This window comes from Acipenser ruthenus, chromosome 10 (assembly GCF_902713425.1).
Source record: "Acipenser ruthenus chromosome 10, fAciRut3.2 maternal haplotype, whole genome shotgun sequence".
Taxonomy (NCBI): Eukaryota; Metazoa; Chordata; class Actinopteri; order Acipenseriformes; family Acipenseridae; genus Acipenser; species Acipenser ruthenus.
In genome coordinates this window covers 45,503,621-45,522,316 of record NC_081198.1, presented here as the reverse complement: position 1 = coordinate 45,522,316, position 18,696 = coordinate 45,503,621, and the positions used below count along the sequence as shown (strand labels likewise).

At 34.5% G+C, this 18,696-nt stretch overlaps 1 protein-coding gene across 1 annotated transcript in view; it reads right to left on the bottom strand.

Moving 5' to 3' along the window:
• LOC117403637 (rho GTPase-activating protein 15-like) overlaps window positions 1–18,696 on the bottom strand; it is a 161,292-nt gene that overhangs the window by 82,815 nt on the left and 59,781 nt on the right. Inside the window, exons 8-9 of the mRNA XM_034005889.3 lie at window positions 4,569–4,667; window positions 4,205–4,328 (exon numbers count right to left, since the gene is read on the bottom strand). Coding sequence (XP_033861780.2) covers window positions 4,205–4,328; window positions 4,569–4,667 — 223 coding nt within the window. The remainder of the gene's footprint in view (window positions 1–4,204; window positions 4,329–4,568; window positions 4,668–18,696) is intronic.

Here is an 18,696-nt window from a genome sequence, read left to right as displayed (position 1 = left end):
AACAAATCCAGAATAACACAGAAGAAAACTCTTCTAAACACATCTAAAAGTCCCCTATGATATAGCATTGGTATTTAAAGCAACTACAAATTTTAAAAAGAAAAGTAGAGGTCAAAATTATAAAAAAAAAAAAATAGCGAGGCCTGTATGAAATGTTTGTAGATATCTAAGTGATGTCATTACCATGATTAAGGTGTTTCAAAGCAAATCTATCTTAAATGACATGTAAATGATTTCAGTATCAAACATGACTGATGAAAAGGAGATACTCCATTAAAAGTCAAATTGGGTTTTGATATGTCAGGTTTCAATCAACACAAAAGACAGTGGAAAGGCTATACAAGCGATGGGCAGGAAGAGCTGAGAAAACCACAGAGAAGATTTTGATTTGACTTTCTTTTGATCAAGATGAAGTAAAGGCTGGTTACAAAGCAATGCCGTGGGTAGCATTCTCTGATCCCAGTACCTCTCCTTTCTTAACCCCAGCAATCTCTAGGGATCTTTGGGAATATGCCTTAACTAATCAATGACCAAGGAAGAGATTTGGGATTTGGCTGGCATATGCAATATAAAACTAGTACAAAGGTGAATACACTATATATGAAACATATGTTCAAATTGGCTAAGCAGATACATGTCAGAATTGGTGCCAGTGTTGCTGTCAAAGGTTACAGTTTCAAATATTTTGATGCATGGAAAGCATTTTTTTTTTTTTTTTAAATGATGAGCACAAATAAGTGTGTAGATCTGTCAACTAAGTCTCTTCTTCAATGTGCTGTTCAAACACTCAGGGGAGGTTACGTTTAGGGAGGCATATGCTATCATGACATGAGCTCTCTTATTAATCTGAAGGACAGGATGAATGCTACGAACAGTCTGTTTGATGTGGTGCTGCCCATTACAGTATGTTGTTTCTTTCCCCCCCCCCCCCAGGCCAAATCAAATGTTCCAAGATGACAAGTCACCTATACACAACATGATATGTTGTTTAGATATCTGGAACACCTGGTTCAGCCACTGGATCTCAACCACATTGAGGACTTATGGGAAATATTAGACAAATCATAAAGCTAAATCAACAGCTTTATATATGACTGGATTACAAACTGTTCTTCAAGATGCACGGGCTACAATCACACCAGATGTGTAGTGATGGTAGTATGTATGCAGGGCAGTTAGGGCTGTTGTAACTGATTTGTTGGTAGGTCAAAGTATATAATTTAACTGATCTACATGGGCAGCTGTGTGGAGTAGTGGTTAGGGCTCTGGACTCTTGACCGGAGGGTTGTGGGTTCAATCCCCAGTGGGAGACACTGCTGTTGTACCCTTGAGCAAGGTACTTTACCTAGATTGCTCTAGTAAAAACCCAACTGTATAAATGGGTAATTGTATGTAAAAATAATGTGATATCTGTATAATGTGAAATAATGTATAATGTGATATCTTGTAACAATTGTAAGTCGCCCTGGATAAGGGCGTCTGCTAAGAAATAAATAATAATAATAATACATGCTGAATTGTTGCTGGTACCAAACTATGTTTTAAAGAAGAAAGCATCTTCTGTCACTGGGAATCCGACTCATGGATTTCACTGCCGAATTGTCAGAGACTGGAATATTTGTATTTCATTTTTGTTACATGCTATGCTGTAATGTGTATGAACTGTATTGGTGAAAGTTGTGATAGTGTTCATGAAACTGGTATTGTATGGTTTTTGTCTTTGTGGTGACTGTCACAAAAGACACAATAGAAAATCAATGTTGTTATTGTCTTTGCTATTATTTTATATCTGCTTGAAAAAAACATAACAATATTTAAAATAATAATTAGGTAACATTCTAGCTATTTTGAGAAAATCTGTATGGCATTGTACAATACAAGTTAAACTGAAAACATGTGGTGCTTATCTGTTGGACTTGACAAATTAGTTTTATATGCTGCTTTTAATGAGACGATATTAAATGCTCAAGAACCATTTTTCATATTTAGCCATGAAAGTCACTGGGATAATTTATCTTTCCGAATAAGACACTGTGAACATTGTATTTAAAGTTTACATGTTATCAGGTAACCTGGCTATGTTGTTACTTTTTGTTACTTTTTTAATGCAGGTGTACTGTTTAATTGTGAAGGTGGGTTTAAAGTTATTTTAAAAGCTACATGCCTAAAACTTGCTTAAAAGAGGGGAACATTTACTATAATATGCCAATGTTTATGTAGTGTCACAACACAGCTACATCTGCATTTTTCATGAATGGGGGTCTTAAAGTTGTCGGTCTTTAATTTGAACTTTTAGTCCAAAATAAATTATCCTATCCATCAAGCATGTAGAAAAATAAAGAAATAAATTACAATTTTGTAGATCCTTGACTTCTAAAGAATATAAATATTTTTACTAGTTATTAACAACGTTACAAAAGGTGGGCCATAATATTTTTAATGTAGCAAAATAATTTAAATCATTAAATACTGTTCTTTAGAAAAGGAACCTGACATTTATAACATACCACAGTAACAGGTACAAATAATTGGTGAGCGACTGTCTAGGAGAACAATATAATAGTTAGGAATACCAAACGGGCTGATGGAACAATTTGCAAACACAGAGACTATCAGAAAGTAAACGAAGATGTGCTTTGAATGGTAATCAGACTAATATACATAAGGTGTGGGTGAAGCGGTGGATGGATCATCTGTCACTGCAAATCTAGAATCACAGCCTGATGGGAATGATACAAAAAGAGGTCACATATGCAGGTATGCAGACAAAACTTGCATTAAAGTGGAAACTAAATGATCGATCTTGGCTTTACTGGTGAAGATAAATACATTGTTTTGATGGTGAATGAAGGTGTTTTTTGTGGGTTTATATTTTGCTATAATAGATAAATTGAAAATGGCCTAATTGTTAAATCAAGTAACTCGCACTTGTTCATTTTAATAAAACAATGTCTGCCTAAATGGCTTCTGATGATTTTAGTGGAATTAAAACAGTCAAAATAAATAAATAAATACATAAATATATAAATAAGTAGTGTGGTGTTTAAGACTACATTATGAAGATCGCCTAGCTAATTTGATCTGCTCTACTTATGGCCACAAATCTTTTGTGAGACACTAAATTTAACAATCAACTAAAAAACAGAAATATGTTCTGGTACTGCAAACTAATCTACTGTAAGTATAAGAAAGAAAATCAATCAGCATTCAAGTAAATCTGCTTTGACAAAAAACAATAATTTAGTGAGGTACGTTTATTGAAGCAACACTAAAAAAAAACATGTTTATGTTGACCAATTGTTGCTATTGTCATCTATAGCTTTGTAAGATCTCTACCTGATTTGGCTTACCCAAACCTAATTTAACCACCAAACATCTTTGGGTCAACAGTTCTCAGCTTTTTGTACAGATTTACATAATAGACTGTGATTTGCATAATTGTTGCATGAAAATACTGACACAATGCACTAGCATATTACCATGTCAAGTTCTGCACAAAAACTAACGCAAGTCAACGTTTTATTGTGGATAAATGTTGTGAAATTGAAAAAGTAACTCCTCTATTTAAAATGCACTTAAACCAGGACTATCTATAAAATATATGTTTTTATCTTAGAATGAGCTTCAGTCAGTATTGTAGTTAAATTATTAATCCATATTATTGTTGTTAAGTGGTCATCATAACAGGCGCAAGACACATTTTGTCACTGCATGGGACAAAAATAGTATATTAATATTACTAACATCCTGTAACACTTTGTAAAAGGATATTATTTTTTGTTCACAGCTATTCTATTGATACAATTTAATTTATGTCATTTCAAAGGTAACTTCCTTCTCAAACCACTTAAAATATATGGCAACAATCTCAATGTTAGTGGATTATCATCTGTCTCCCCAAAGGCAGCCTGTCCGCCTCCCATTGGCATGACAACAGGTCAAACCACACTTGCACAACCACCAATCATTAAAGCACAGGTAATTACATTTTGATGTAAAAACATAAGAAACATTAAGTAGACCAACATTTTGGCTTATGCCTTATGCTGAAATTATTTAGTTATTCTCCATAATTATTATTTCTTTATGTTTTTATTAGGTCAATATCATTAGCAATAAAACTGTTCTGAAAACCCTTGACCGAACATTTGCAGTGGAATTAAATGAGAAACCGAATTGGTTAAGAGAGGAATGTTTTACTTACTTAGTGATCTCCTGTGCTCAGGTTTAGTTTCTTTGACTGCAGGGGAGGATTCTCCACATCTGTTCACAAGTTCAGTACTTGAAGATTTCCGAATGTTGGAGTGTAATAACTTTCCACCTGTGCCCTTTGACAAAAAAAAACAAACAAAAAAAACCAACACTTTTGGTCTATAACGCTGTGTATACATTTTCTTCAGCACAAAACAGGCAATAAAAACGTACTTATATTAAATTGTATTATAATACATAAGAAAAAAAGATTTGAAAGTTTGGTTTTGCATTACTGTAATTTGACTATTTTTAAAATGTCCATTTAAATTTAAAACGTACAAAATCTCAAAATGTTTCATTAAAAGAGTACCTACCAGGCTGTTAATGGCCTTTTTAATGGCATCATGCCAGCTGAACATAGAGGCCTGTTTCTCTGACTGAAGAAGAAACTCACTGCCTGAGCCGGTTGTAATCTGAAACAAATGGGACAATACAATTTCAATAGGCTTTAAACAGGTAAAGTGCTGCAAACAGATACAAGCTCAGAAGGTACAGTCCAATCAATAAGTTGACATGATAAGCAAGGTACAAATCAATGACCATAATCGGAAACATCAATTAACTGTTCAATGGATGGGGCTAAAATGGTTTACAAAATATAGTATTCCAGTCATGTCTGTGACTCAACTGTTTCACTTAATTGATGTCATTTTATGTAGAACTCCTAAGATATTTTGGCATGGAATAGCCCTTAAATGTGGTTCAATTCTTTCTGTAATTCAGAATTTATACATGCATCAATATGCTAGTATAATGATCTAACAACAGCAACATCATCTGATGCATAGATAAGCAGGAATTGTAACTCAACAAACAGGCTAGGGATTTCAGAATTGTTAGATTAGGTTTTTATCAGGGATTTCAAAACTTTATAGCAGTACTATTTATTTAAGTGGTAATCACAAAAACAAAAACAAACAAACAAAAAAAAAAACGTGTTACCGCATAATAAGTACATAATATAAAAAAAAACAAAACAATGCTGTATATTTCATTATTCAATGAAACCGAGTTCTGGTAGTTATTTTGATTACCAATTTTGAACTTCTGTGTAATTTACAACCCTCGCCAACACATTACTTAAATGAAAAGTAAAAATCAACATCATATATTATTACTTTAATTATTGTAACATACACCTAGTGTATTAGTGTCTAAACATCTAAGCACACAATATGTTTCATCAATCAAGTGCAGCAACAACCAAACAAAACTAACACAACAGCTAATGCTCTTGACCTTTCATCTTATTCTTGATTACCATTATGTTATGTTCCAACCAAGCAGTACATAAAAAAATATCAATGTGTTGATGCAGCAAAGCTACAGCCAACTGGAACAAACATAGAGAAGAATGCACTCTACAATCAAATGTGTCCTGTGTTCTGAAGACACGTATTTCTAAAGTCTAAATAACCCAAAAATAGAGCAAAATGGGTTTATACAGTACAGTAACACTATCGTCCAAATTGACTAATACTTAAAAAAAAAAGAAAAGAAACCCAACATGTAGCCAAAAAGTCAAGCTGTACTTGACTGACTCGATATTGATTTAGATGGGTCACATGTTGCTAGCATCATTATACTGTGTAACTATTGCCCCAAACAATTAATGTAACTGACGATAATACACCATGGACAACCCCCACATCTTAAGGACAGCATTTTGGTGATGTTTAAAACAGTATATTGCTTTGACAAATTCGCTTTAAGACTTCCAGCCTTGTGGACTAACTCAATTCTTCCTAGAGCAATTTAAAATCTGGAATTCTGATCCCCACAAATCACCACCACCATGGACATATGGGTATCTGCATTTGAGGACTTAAGAGACTCAAGTGTAGATGTACTAAAGTCACAATACTATAAGCGACTTTTTAGGGACTGCGTTTTGGCAGCAGTTTTTCTTTGCGGTTCAACCTTAGAACCTTAGGTATTCATTTGATTTTATTACTGTACTGTATACTGTATAGGCCTACGTACAGATTTAAATTTTTACATAATGTAATGTGTAGCCTACCCAAAACACATTACTGTTATTTCAGCACAACGATTTGCATTTAGAATCCATTGAGCACTATAAATGTATGTGTGTGCGATTTTATTGTATTATTTTTAATCCTGACACCTCCTTATGTCGAACAAACATGTCCGGCTTAGCGAGGGGTTACTGTATGATTATGAAAAGCTTTTGGGGGTGAAGGTGGGGCCCCACTATAGAATCTGATGGGATTAAACTTCCATTCATTTATATATATATATATATATATATAATTAAAATAGGTAGAATGAAGACAGAACAGAATGCATTGCACAGGTGATGTTTACATTTAACAAAAACAATGCTATTTTGATTCTTGCACCCTTGCACCCATGTATAGACGTTATCCTTCGGACACCATCTGCTGCAGCAGACCACAACTCAACTCCCATTATTTATTTGAACAATGTCGCAACACATATTTAAATTAGTATTGTGTGGCGTAGTGGTTAGGGCTCTGGACTCTTGACCGGAGGGTTATGGGTTCAATCCCTGGTAGGGGACACTGCTGCTGTACCCTTGAGCAAGGTACTTTACCTAAATTGCGTCAGTAAAAACCCAACTGTATAAATGGGTAATTGTATGTAAAAATAATGTGATATCTTGTAACAATTGTAAGTCGCCCTGGATAAGGGCGTCTGCTAAGAAATAAATAATAATAATATTGTGGCTCTTTTCATTAACATATTTTCTCTTAGTACATATGACAAAATGTATACTTTGCGAATTGTCGCAACGAAAATGCAAATTGTGGTATGTTTGCGCTGCGACTGACCCATCTTAGTACATCTACCCCCCCAGTGAACTTGATGCAGTGCATTGCCCACTCAACATAACTTTAAACATCTGGGTATGAAGCACCCCACAGAAAACTCTCCCTGTAATATACTGTACAGTACTGAAAGTGAATTGTTGAGTACATTGCATAAACACTTTTGAGAACCCACACATTACATCACACCAGCAGACTGAGGACTTGCCAACGTTTGCACTTCCACAGAGCTTTAGTGACAGCTTAAGTATAATGTTGAAGCAGGTGGTTAATAGATAAGCCCTTAGTAAGAAAGAGTAAATAGTTATTTCCTTAACCTCATCTGCTCACTTGTTTGGCTTGGGACTTTAAATAACCATATGCATATAATCTATACCTCACAGTAGATACTCAAAATAATTAGAGATATACGTCCAAATGCCAGGGCTTCAAAAATACACTATTAGCAAAATACTGGGCATATAAAAATTCAGTCTGTTTTGTTTCCTTTCATCTGAGCAGTAAATGCAGTTGGCAGTGGTAAGTGGGATAATCATAGCGTTAATAAAACTTTTTGTAAATACTGAAATTAAGGTCACTGTTGTCACTTAACATTGACGTAAAGCTAAGACACACTGATTTTTACCAATGGGCACACCCACAATGTTAATAATCATTCTGACATTATTTACAAAAAAAAAAAAAAAGCTTTTATGTTTTTATGCACAATCTCCTGCTGTTAATAAGGTTATTTCAATGACAACAATAATGGATACTAAGATCTAGTTTTAAGCCTTACATTACATTTCTCATTGTACGGTTACTTTTGTGTGAAGCAGCACATTGGTATTTTAACTGGATTAAACTATTATACTTACCTCATTATAATGCTTAAAATGTTTGACTGCTAAAGGCAGTTAATAAAGGTGGAGTGAACTGCTAAGCTGTTCACTTTTACACTTAATTGTGAGGATATAGTTATACTTTTAACAATTGGAAAATTGTTATCAATCCTGTGCAGTTCTTAGCGGTCTGAATTAAATTATGTAATATATATATATATGGAAGAATTCTAAACTATTATTGGGTTTCTCAAATATGGTGGGAGGTAAAACAAATCAAAGTGTAAGCTGTGTGTGTTATTATTATTATCATGATATTGTGTGGTTATTGCTTTATTGGATTAGTTCATTTTCGTGTATAGAGTTAAGATTTATTTATTTATTTCTCACTTGTCCTTTACATCGGCATGTAGTGCTGTGTGGGTCTCCATGGAGACGGTTCAGCTGTGTCTCCCAATTAGCACAGGTGCACATTTCAATTAAACAGGAGCTACCTGTTTCCGGAACTCTGAGCTTAGAGCATGGGTTTTGGGGAACTGCCGTTTGGGTAAGACAGACTTTGTTTGTTTTCCTTGAATATACTTGTTGCACTGGGAATTGGCTGGAAGCGCATGCTTGGAAATGTTTAAGAGTCATTATTAATATGAAATAGACTGTCCCGCTCTGCATTAGAGTGGCATGGCAATAGCATCCCCCATGCTCTCAGACTGCGGTAGCTACAGTATTTCGGTTGACTATGACAAAAGTAAGGGTTTTGTTTTTAAAACTTTTATTACGGGCCGGTCCAAGTGCATGCAGTTTAAAAGGGATTTGGTTCAGTGAGTGATTGATCTGCGTATTTTACTACTAAAAAGTACCCACACGTATTCATTGTTCCTGGCAGTGTATTGACTCCTGATTCATTTGTGTTTATTAGGAGTATAATAATCTTTTGATAACAGGTATTTCTGACTTGCTGCTACGTAGTTTACTAATTGCTTCTACATACTACTATACTGATAAACTGTTAAACGTTAAACTGTTACTATACTTGAAGTCTTTGCTATTTATGTTAGGATTGGGATTATCAATTAGTGTACTGGACTAAAGGTGTTAAATATATACTGTCCTTTTAACTATAGGGGGCCCATTTACTGGGTGATTTAACTTACGTACTGACTTAATGTCTGTGCTTAATGGTTTAAAAGTCTGTTTTTACTCTTAATAAAATAATTGTTACTTTTCATTATGAGTTTTTACTGCCTCCCTTTATCCACTTTATCTAACTTGCTCCTTGATCAAGAAAGAATCTGTATTAAACTATTTGGACAAATTGGCATAGTCATTAAACCTACTTAATTGATAAAGTAATTACTTAATAAAATACTACTGAGATTGCTCCCTTCTCTCAGTCAAAGTTCGGGAACGCTACAAAAGGGTTAATTAAGTATGCACTGTTGAACAAGTGAAAGCCATGCTTGACTTACAAAAACACAAACTCACATTACAGACTGCTCAATAACAGAAAATGTTTAAAATAAAAAAAAATGTAATAAAAAAGGCAATACAAAAATAAGCAATTAACTACAGCATAAAATAATAGGTCATTCTGTTGCTAAATATCATCATGATTAGCATGTTTAGTAAAGTTGGCTACATTTCTAGACTTTTCTGTACCGAAGTCTAAAATAACTACAGTTTGATTAAAGGCTGTCTGTTTGTCTGCACATTGAAATACATATTGTTCCTGCCCGATTTAGTGGTAAACAAATAGTTGAGCACAAAATTGATTACAATACTGAGAATGTGGGTCCTGGATCCCTTATTTCCAAAAATGTGTGCTTTTAATTTGTGGTTCTACTTACATTGATTCATTTTATATTCTTGAAATGTATCCATCCATCTATTTGCCCCAAACTTTTCTTACAAAAAGGGTTACAGCAGACATTCAAAGCACTAGCCCTGTATTTGCACCATAACTAAACAATCTGTTTTTTTAAAGGATGCTGCTGCTCTCTACAGTTTAAAAATATCCCTCTCTCCCACTTGCTTCCCTCTGTCTCTACTGTATTGCAGAAATCAGCACAATGCAACAGCCCAGAGTAAGTATTTTTCCAGTGATAGTAAAACACTTCCAAAGGCTTTAGCTAGTAAATCCTACTTGAAGAGTGGATATTTCCCAATGTTCTTCTTCCTGCTTGGTAAATGTTACTTGGATGGGATTTCAAAACTATAACAGTACTTCAGACCATCAAATGTAAACACCACTGGGAAAAGACATTCATTATCAAAAATACAAGCTACTAAACCTGTAGGAGAAAGATATTATGACCATAACAAAATAAAAAATAAAAATAAAAAATGAAGCTAATGATCTTTGGAGTTAAAATGACCCTTCGAATATTGCTTGTTTTTTCTATGGCTCCTTAAATAGCTACCCTCTGTCACTAAGCTTCAGTACTTTTGAAAACACACACCCAAGCTTAGGCATATCACTGCATGTTATCTAGAGGTTGCATTGTATCCATAATGCGTATTTAGGCAATTCTATATAATATACTATAGGGGTGACACTGAATGGTCGACTAGTCGAATAGGAAAGTCAACCACAGAAACTGTTAATTGATTAATTGCACATCACCTGATTGTGAAGTAATTTCAAAGTGTGCGGCTTCAGATGGTCAGAAGTGTGGTTGTGGTTGCAATCCATTAACACAGAAATTATTTTTTAAAACATGAATAAATACTAAAAAAAAAAATAACTAAAGTAGGTTTAAAATATAGTTCACAAACAGCAAAACTGAATTACATAGAGATACAAATAGAGAACCACGTAGCCTTTCTAAATTAGTAGTCATTCTACCCCTAGTATACTATGGTGTTTTTGACAGGGCAGTATTCACAGGGTTCACATACAAGGGGTGCATGTTTTTTTTCAGAAAATTATGGTACTCAGGTCCCGCAGAAAGAACTGGGAAGGCAGAGGAATTACTAAAATAGTGAAATATTTTGGAACTTAAACGTCATGATATACAGAATCACAGGAGACTGGGTACTCCACTTTTAATACATAGAAAATAAGCAAAGATTAAAAATATGTCTTTTCTCATCACAACTGTTCTTCACTACAATTTGAACCTTCCAGCATTTTGTGAGAAAAGTTTGGCTTACATGTAACAGACCTTGCTTATTCCATTTCCAGATGCCATTAGTTGTTAAATAATTTCCTTGCAATAGCGCATAAGCACAGAATAGTTTAAGGCACAATTCATGTCGAAATGCATTTGTAATCCTGTATTCTTTTTATTACATTTAAACAAATGTGTTTGTTCTGGAGTGATGTGTTTCCTGGGGGCTGCCCTTGCAAGCAATAATAATGGGGTTGCACCAGTCCTGTGCAGTGGGTGTCACTTGAGAATTAGCTTTGTTTAAATTGGCAAACATAACAATTCTTGTAGAATACTCTATCACTGAAATCTTAACAAATATGGAAAGTATAGCATTCTCAATACATATAAGTCTGTTCAATGTTCAATTGCAGGACAAACTCACATCAATTTAGGAAAAAAAGTGTATAATAATTTTAAACAGAAACATTACATTAATAATTTGTATTTATACATCTTGACCAAGAGAATGTAAATATATGTACACAACTCACTTTAAAATTGCTATATGAGTGTTAAAGATTTCCTTTTATCTGTGCCAAAACGGAGTCAATTTAATATAAATAACCTGGGATCTGAACAAAATCAAGCTGAGAAAACACATTTTCCACATTATGATTATGATTTTAAGTTTTATATTTCAGATAATTGCAATGGAAAGATTGTATAGTCCTTTTTCAGGATGAACTCCATAATGAAGCAATAATGATACCAAGAAGGTAGTGTTTACTGTGGATTTTAGCCCACTTTAGGTGGTTTTGAACCAGTCTAAAAAGCAGATGCTACCCTTGAAATAATTATTGTAATAACAAACTGTGCTTTAAAGTCCTAAGATTCTAATAGCAAATTATAGTTTGGAAATGGAGTAGCTGTTGAAGGTCAGGGAGTTTTGCGTGGGCGTTAGACAACCTGTCAGTCAATCAATTGTCAGAATTCTGACAGCCTGTTCCAATCTATTTTAGTTGTTTTTATGCATTTTTTATTGTGTGGTGGCATGCTTTTACAAAAAGCTCAGTTAAAAGGATTGCAGTTTCTATATATATAAACACATAAATACTGCTTGTCAGCCAAATAAAATATTCTATTGGAACAATCTTTCATTCAGATCTAAACACAACTAAGATGCCCTGAAATACTAGTCATATTTTCCTGATTTGTTGGTCCGAATAGATGACATATTGGAGTAAATCAAATAGTTGTTAGTTGATTTGACTGACTCCTGTCAAACACTTTAAATATGTAGCATTCTGACTGGTGACTTCATGAAATGGATGTTTAAATACAGAAATAGAAAGCTACACCATTTGAATTACTTGCAGGAAAAAACAGGCTCCCTGAAACAATTTAAAACAAATGTTGGTTTATATACAAATGGAATCTTCTTGACACGATGTTTATACGTGCTTATCTTTCATTGCATTCGCCACCGTTATGATTAAAATATATACTGTATTGACATTGAACCATATGAAATATATGGTAAGTATTTATATTATTGGTAAAATAAAACACACACTTAATCAGTAACCCTTAATTCAGCACATTCATTAAATAATGATTGGATTTATTCTATTATAGTTTCTTGTAATGTGACAAAAAAAAAAAGTTCAGAAACATTTATACACTGAAACGGTTTGGTACTTTAATTATAACATGCATATTAAAAGATGCTGCATTAAAGCAACTATAATTAGACAGCTGGCAGTTTTCGGTGTAAGAAATGTCAAGTTGGAATGTTGCCTACAGTAGAGCATTATTTTGTACATATTTTTAGATATTCATAACCACAATTTATATTCGTCTCAGCAATGTCATGTGTACTGTATGTGCCAATTCCCAGCAGCAGAGACCTTCATATATTTTTATTTTAACAATAACAAATATATTTTTTAAGACATTAAGGACTGGGTATTGTGTAAATGATGAATGCAAAAACAGTATGTAAACAATTCATGGCCCTATTTATTTATTTATTTATTTTTCACACCCAACAAAGCAAGCATAACACTATCCCAACTCATATGTATCATCTATTTTTCACTATTTAAAACTTCTGTGGGATGGAAAGCACAAGAACGGTAGTGAATTGACTTATTTTGTGAAGTGTCATCAGAATTCAGGCTGTGTCTTTGGATGTCTGTCCGGGTAGCTCTAATCACTGGGAGCCACTGATTTTATGGACTGGAGCACTTTTTAATTTTATAATCCATAATTGGGATTACTAAAGACAGAACAGATTTAGGCTGGGACCAAATCAAAACTTTGACAGCCCGCTAATCGCACTTAACAAAACTGTATTTAATAGCGTTTTCTTTTTTTTTTTCTTCTACTCATAAAAAGAAAACACTATTAAATACAGTTTTGTTAAGTGCGATTAGCGGGTTGTCAAAGTTTTGATTTGGTCCCAGCCTTAGTCAAATGCTGTGTAATTTTAATATCTGTTTAGAAATTCTGTCTGGAAATGTTCAATTGACTTTTCCACAGCACAGATTGGAGCTGTGACAGTTAAATCTGGTGCTGCTGTTAGAGTCGTGGCATTCTGCTATTTGGCTTGGTGCAACTCAATCTGTGACATGCTTGTGAATACTTACTTCTGTGCTGTCTGGGTGACATATGGAACTAAAACATTTTTGAAACCCGAGATTTGTATATTAGATGTTTCTGCTTTGAATAAGTAAGAAAAAAAGCTTCAGATTGTATTTGAATCCAATTTTACTCAAGGTGCTTTTTAAATTTAAAACCTGCAGAATTTGTTTTGTAATACTCATATATGAAAAGTCTATTTTGTTTTTTTTTGCCTTTCACTGATCATATTTCAGCATTCTCAGTATATATGGTACAGAATCAACATATTTGCTCTAATAATTACATATATACTAATTAATTAATTAATAATAATTACAGATAAACTGAATACCATTGTGACTAGTAGTGTTAGAATACAAACAATTACAACTTTCATATCACTACTGAAGACCAGAACATATTTACCATATTTGAGAAGTCTGTATGTTTTGTCTGTGATGCTTTAGTTCTGCTTTAGTCACCTTGCAATCAAATCTACTCTAAAAGATGCTTTGCAACTAAGGTATAAATTAAAATATACTCTTTTTTTTGTCAAAAGGAAGATAATACACTTTAACTGCCCAAAAAAGTGGATCATTGGATGTTGTTTGAACTCACCTTACTTGACATGACTTTCCTTAAAATGCAATAACTAAATAAAGTTAAAATGTACAAGCTCCAATTAAAGTTCTAAGAAAACTGAACCACATATAAAATGCGCTGTGCTGTTTTTGGTTGGCACAGCAACACATTTCAATAAAATGATATTGTGTTCATTTATAAAAGCTAGAGTTACAATTTAAAAGGTCAAGATATTTAGATATTAATTGTACAATGATTTTGGTCTTTTGCCTTTGACAAAGTACAGTACATTTGAGGAAATAGAGGGCACACTTGCCTAGCATTTCTAAATATGATCAGCTGTGTGGAGAGGAAAGCGTACCCTTGAAAATATGGTTTTCTGCAGGGAAGAATGTTTCTGCCAGTCTTATTTTCCTTTTTTAGATATTACCCCTATCTAAAGCCTAGTATTCTTATCAAATGATTGCTAGACTCAGCTTTTAAAGCGAGAACGAAAAAGACTTCTAAATAAAAACAATGGCATTTTAAGTTAAAAAAGAGAATGCATTTATTAAGTCATTTAACCCTGAAGTTGTAATCAATATAGCTTCTTTATCCTACAAGTGAAAGTGTTTCAAAGCAACATTATTTTCCATAAATCAATGAGCTTTACTGAGAATAAAAACACAATACAAACACTATCCAGCCAAGAACAGTATCACTGTCAGTCGGGAACATGATTAAAAAAATAGTGCATCAGCTAGTATTTGGCGTTCTAGCAAAAAAATTATCTTTTCAACTTGTCAAGTTTTCAACTAGAATAAACTGAAAACATAAATTGTTTTGTGCAAGTAAAGTACAAATAATACATTTGTAAGGGCAGACATTACAAATTCGGCCTGCCCCTTATATCTTCTGCCACCTACTTAGAACAAAACACATACTCAGAGTCTATATTTGTAGATAATCACACAACATGAAAGTATGTTTTTATAGTAATGGGAAGTCCTTTTGAAGAACAACAGTTCAGCTTTCCCATGCTGGAATTATGGGTGAGTCACAGTGATTGGAAAAAGAGTAAGACTGCTGAGTGATATAATTCTTAGAAAGTGTAAAATTCATACACTGTGCAAGCAACACAAAGAGCCTTTTAACAGCAAATGTTGATATTTTCTACCATACTAACAACATAACTAGTTAGATTCCACACCTTGCAATAGGAAATAGCAAATGTTACTGCTGTGGTAAGATGTAAAATTAGTGTGTTTCAGTCTTGCATGTTAAGTCCTTCTGTTGACACGTGAATCCAAAATGATTTCATATTTGAAAAATACTCTGGCAGCTGGTGTTCCCACATCCATGTAGTGAATTAGCCATTTATATTCCGTAACTCTATCTGGGCTGCACCTGGGCATCTCATGTGTCAGGTGGTACCTTTGACAAGCAAAAATGAGTGGGGGGGGGGCTGAAAGGAGATCATGCCTTTATCTTCTGAGTTTTTTTTTTTAAATGCTAACACCTGTCGTGCTACAATTCCTGTCAGTGGGATTCCAAATCACCCCAAGAGAGTTCTTACTGCCAAGTGAGCCGTACCAGCCTGAGAAACAGACGACAATGTGAGAAGGTCCTGCTGCCTTCTCCGCCTGCACACCAATGACTCAGTCCCAGTTCAGCTGTTTGTTCAATAAGGGTTGTAATCCAAGCCAAGCACGTACATCTTTCACTAATATATAGCCTCACACTTCTGTTTGCTTGCTCGCTCCAGCCAGGTCAGATGTAAAACCTGACTGTTACTCGGCACCTTTTCATAATATAAAATTCCTACTAATTGCTTCCTTTTTTTGCAAGCCTTGTTTTACAGTTTAAGGGTAAAAAAATGCAACTATCAAACCTAAAAACAGGTGTCTATATTTCATTTGGTATACAGAAATACACATCTGACATTATCAGCATATATATTTGCTGCTGATTGAGAAACTAGCTGATCAAGCATTGTTATGATATCATCTACATGGGTAAATATATGGGTTAGCTACCAGAGCTGAAAGTCTGAGCAGTCAGTATTCAACAGCAAAGAGACATTCAGTATAAAGCCAACAATAATAAAAAAAAAGCAACAGAACTCAAAATAATTGAAAAGGTGTTTAGCTTACTTCCCAGGAAAAACTTAATAAAATAAAATGAACAACAGTAATCATTTAGATACACCATCTTAGTACAGGTATAGACAACATTGGGTGATAACCACCAAGCTGAAACTTGGAACTTTTATCTTTTTGTCCTTGGTGTAAACCAAAATAGTAATAATAATAATACTAATAATAACTCAAGCACATTGGAGTACATTGGAATTCTAATGACTAAGGTCACTAAATATTAAGCAGAGGCATTTGGAAAAGGCATAACTATACTAAGGCAACAACAGGCCCCAGGGCAGCTGCTGGTCATTGGATCCACAAGCCTTAATTCATCCTAATTGTGCAAGTACTAAAATAATTGGTTTAAATTAAAATAGCACACTGTACTTGAATTTGAAAGTATAAAGAGGAAAAGTAGGTACATTAATTCAGTAGTACTCAGTGCAATGAGCCTGAATACAATGGTTTAAGTAGCTCTGAGCACTGGAAGACACTTCGAGTGGGGGATACTATGTAAGCCCTTTGCAGCCCCCATCAGCCACTTTCAATTCCCCTAGTGGTCTTTGGGTAGCTGTTGTCAGCTATGTTCGATTCCACACTATGCCTCTCTTCTTCGCTGTGTAATTACGGCAATCTGTCCCCAAACCACACCAAACATCAGCATGGCAACTGTCTGAAATGGGCTGGGTGGGGTACTTGCTGGGGTAATTGGGTGGGCACCTCCCATCTCCAGTTTTTTTTGTCGATTTAGCCCACACCACCTCAGGAAGGTTTGAAAGTGCTGCTGGTATCCCAGCACCACTCCCCTCCATCCCCCACCCAACCTAGCCCAGTTTACGTACCTTGGCCATTCATTCCTCATCATTGATGTTAACTTCTTCCATCGCTTTACCGTTTGGATGAAACATTTGTTCTGGCAAAGGTCTGGGAATAAATGCCTCAGAAGGATGGTGAACTCCCAAAATGCTTTGGATTAGGTAAAAAGGGCAGCAAATAAATGTAAAATAATGTTTGAAAAGAAGATTGCACTGGTGTTGTACTTTTTAGTGTTTTATTTTGTTTGTAGATTGGATGACCATTATCAATTGCTTATTGTCAGTGTTAAATTACCACCACCCCCAAACAAGATGTAATGAATCTCCTCCTAGTGGCTGATAAGTTAATAATTTTGACATCAGCATAAGACAGCACATCTCGACTACAGAGCTTGCTCTTTACTTTGAATAGTCTTTGAACTGTATGGTTTGTGGCTCACGTCTAGACCTTTTGTATTCAATTCAATGGGCTGAGATGCATCACAATGACAATCACGTTTTATTAGTACACGAGGGAAATTTAAATTTACAGACAATTTTTTTTTTGTTTCTCCCTATTTGGTGACTCCCATTATTCCTTATGGAGAGGTGAACACATCCCTGGCTATGTATGAACTTGGCTACCTGTACTGTCAATGGTGGGGGCGTATGGCATTTCAAACCAAACTCAATATGCTAATTCACTTCATAAATACTCAACAGGAACTTATTAAATACCCCCATAATACAAATATAAATGAAATAGTCAATGGAATAAGTTAGCCTGGCCTGTCTAATGAGCTAGTGTGCCCTGCAAATTAGGATTACTATTGGGAGATATGAGCTGTTTAGAGCCAAGTGGCAAATAGTTCAATGGAAGAGGAGGAGGCCACAGCTTTCATGGCGATCCAAGCTGTGCACAGAGAAGCCAACAAAAAGATTTCAGGAGCAAAAAGCCCTCATGCCACTTATCTTTGCTCTTTATAACAAAGTTGGTGGGATGGATTAAGGCCCAGAAGATATGAAAAGGATGGTGTTGTATGAACAGAGTTCATAAAGAGTACAAGAAGGAAGAGGATTGGGTGTTTAGTTGAGTGAGCGATCATTTGTAGCTCGCTTTGGTGTTCTTGCTAGTGACTGATTGCTCAACAAGACGGGGTGGTGGGAAGTTTCAGTTAAGTGGCAGTAGTCTCACTATGGTTGACATTTTATGCATTTTATCTTTTAATCTACTGAAAAGCATTACTGTTCCTGCATTTCTGGCTTGCACTTTATCTAGATTATTCAATATTGTGTTCCCTATAGTGGAGTTGCAAAAACAAACAATTGTGCAGTTAAGCAAGCAAGCAGGCCATACAAAAATGCAAATATAATTTAAATTAATGAATTGATATTCTGAATATATAATGTGGATGTCACAAATATGTATACACAGTATATCCAGAACATTATATATATATATATATATATATATATATATATATATATATATATAGCTCTTTAGCGCTTGAAGATTTCCAGAATGGGCAGATTAAAAACTGCACTTGTTCTCACATGGACAACTATGGTTTGCTCATGGGTAAATCAAAGAAACCAAGCTTTCC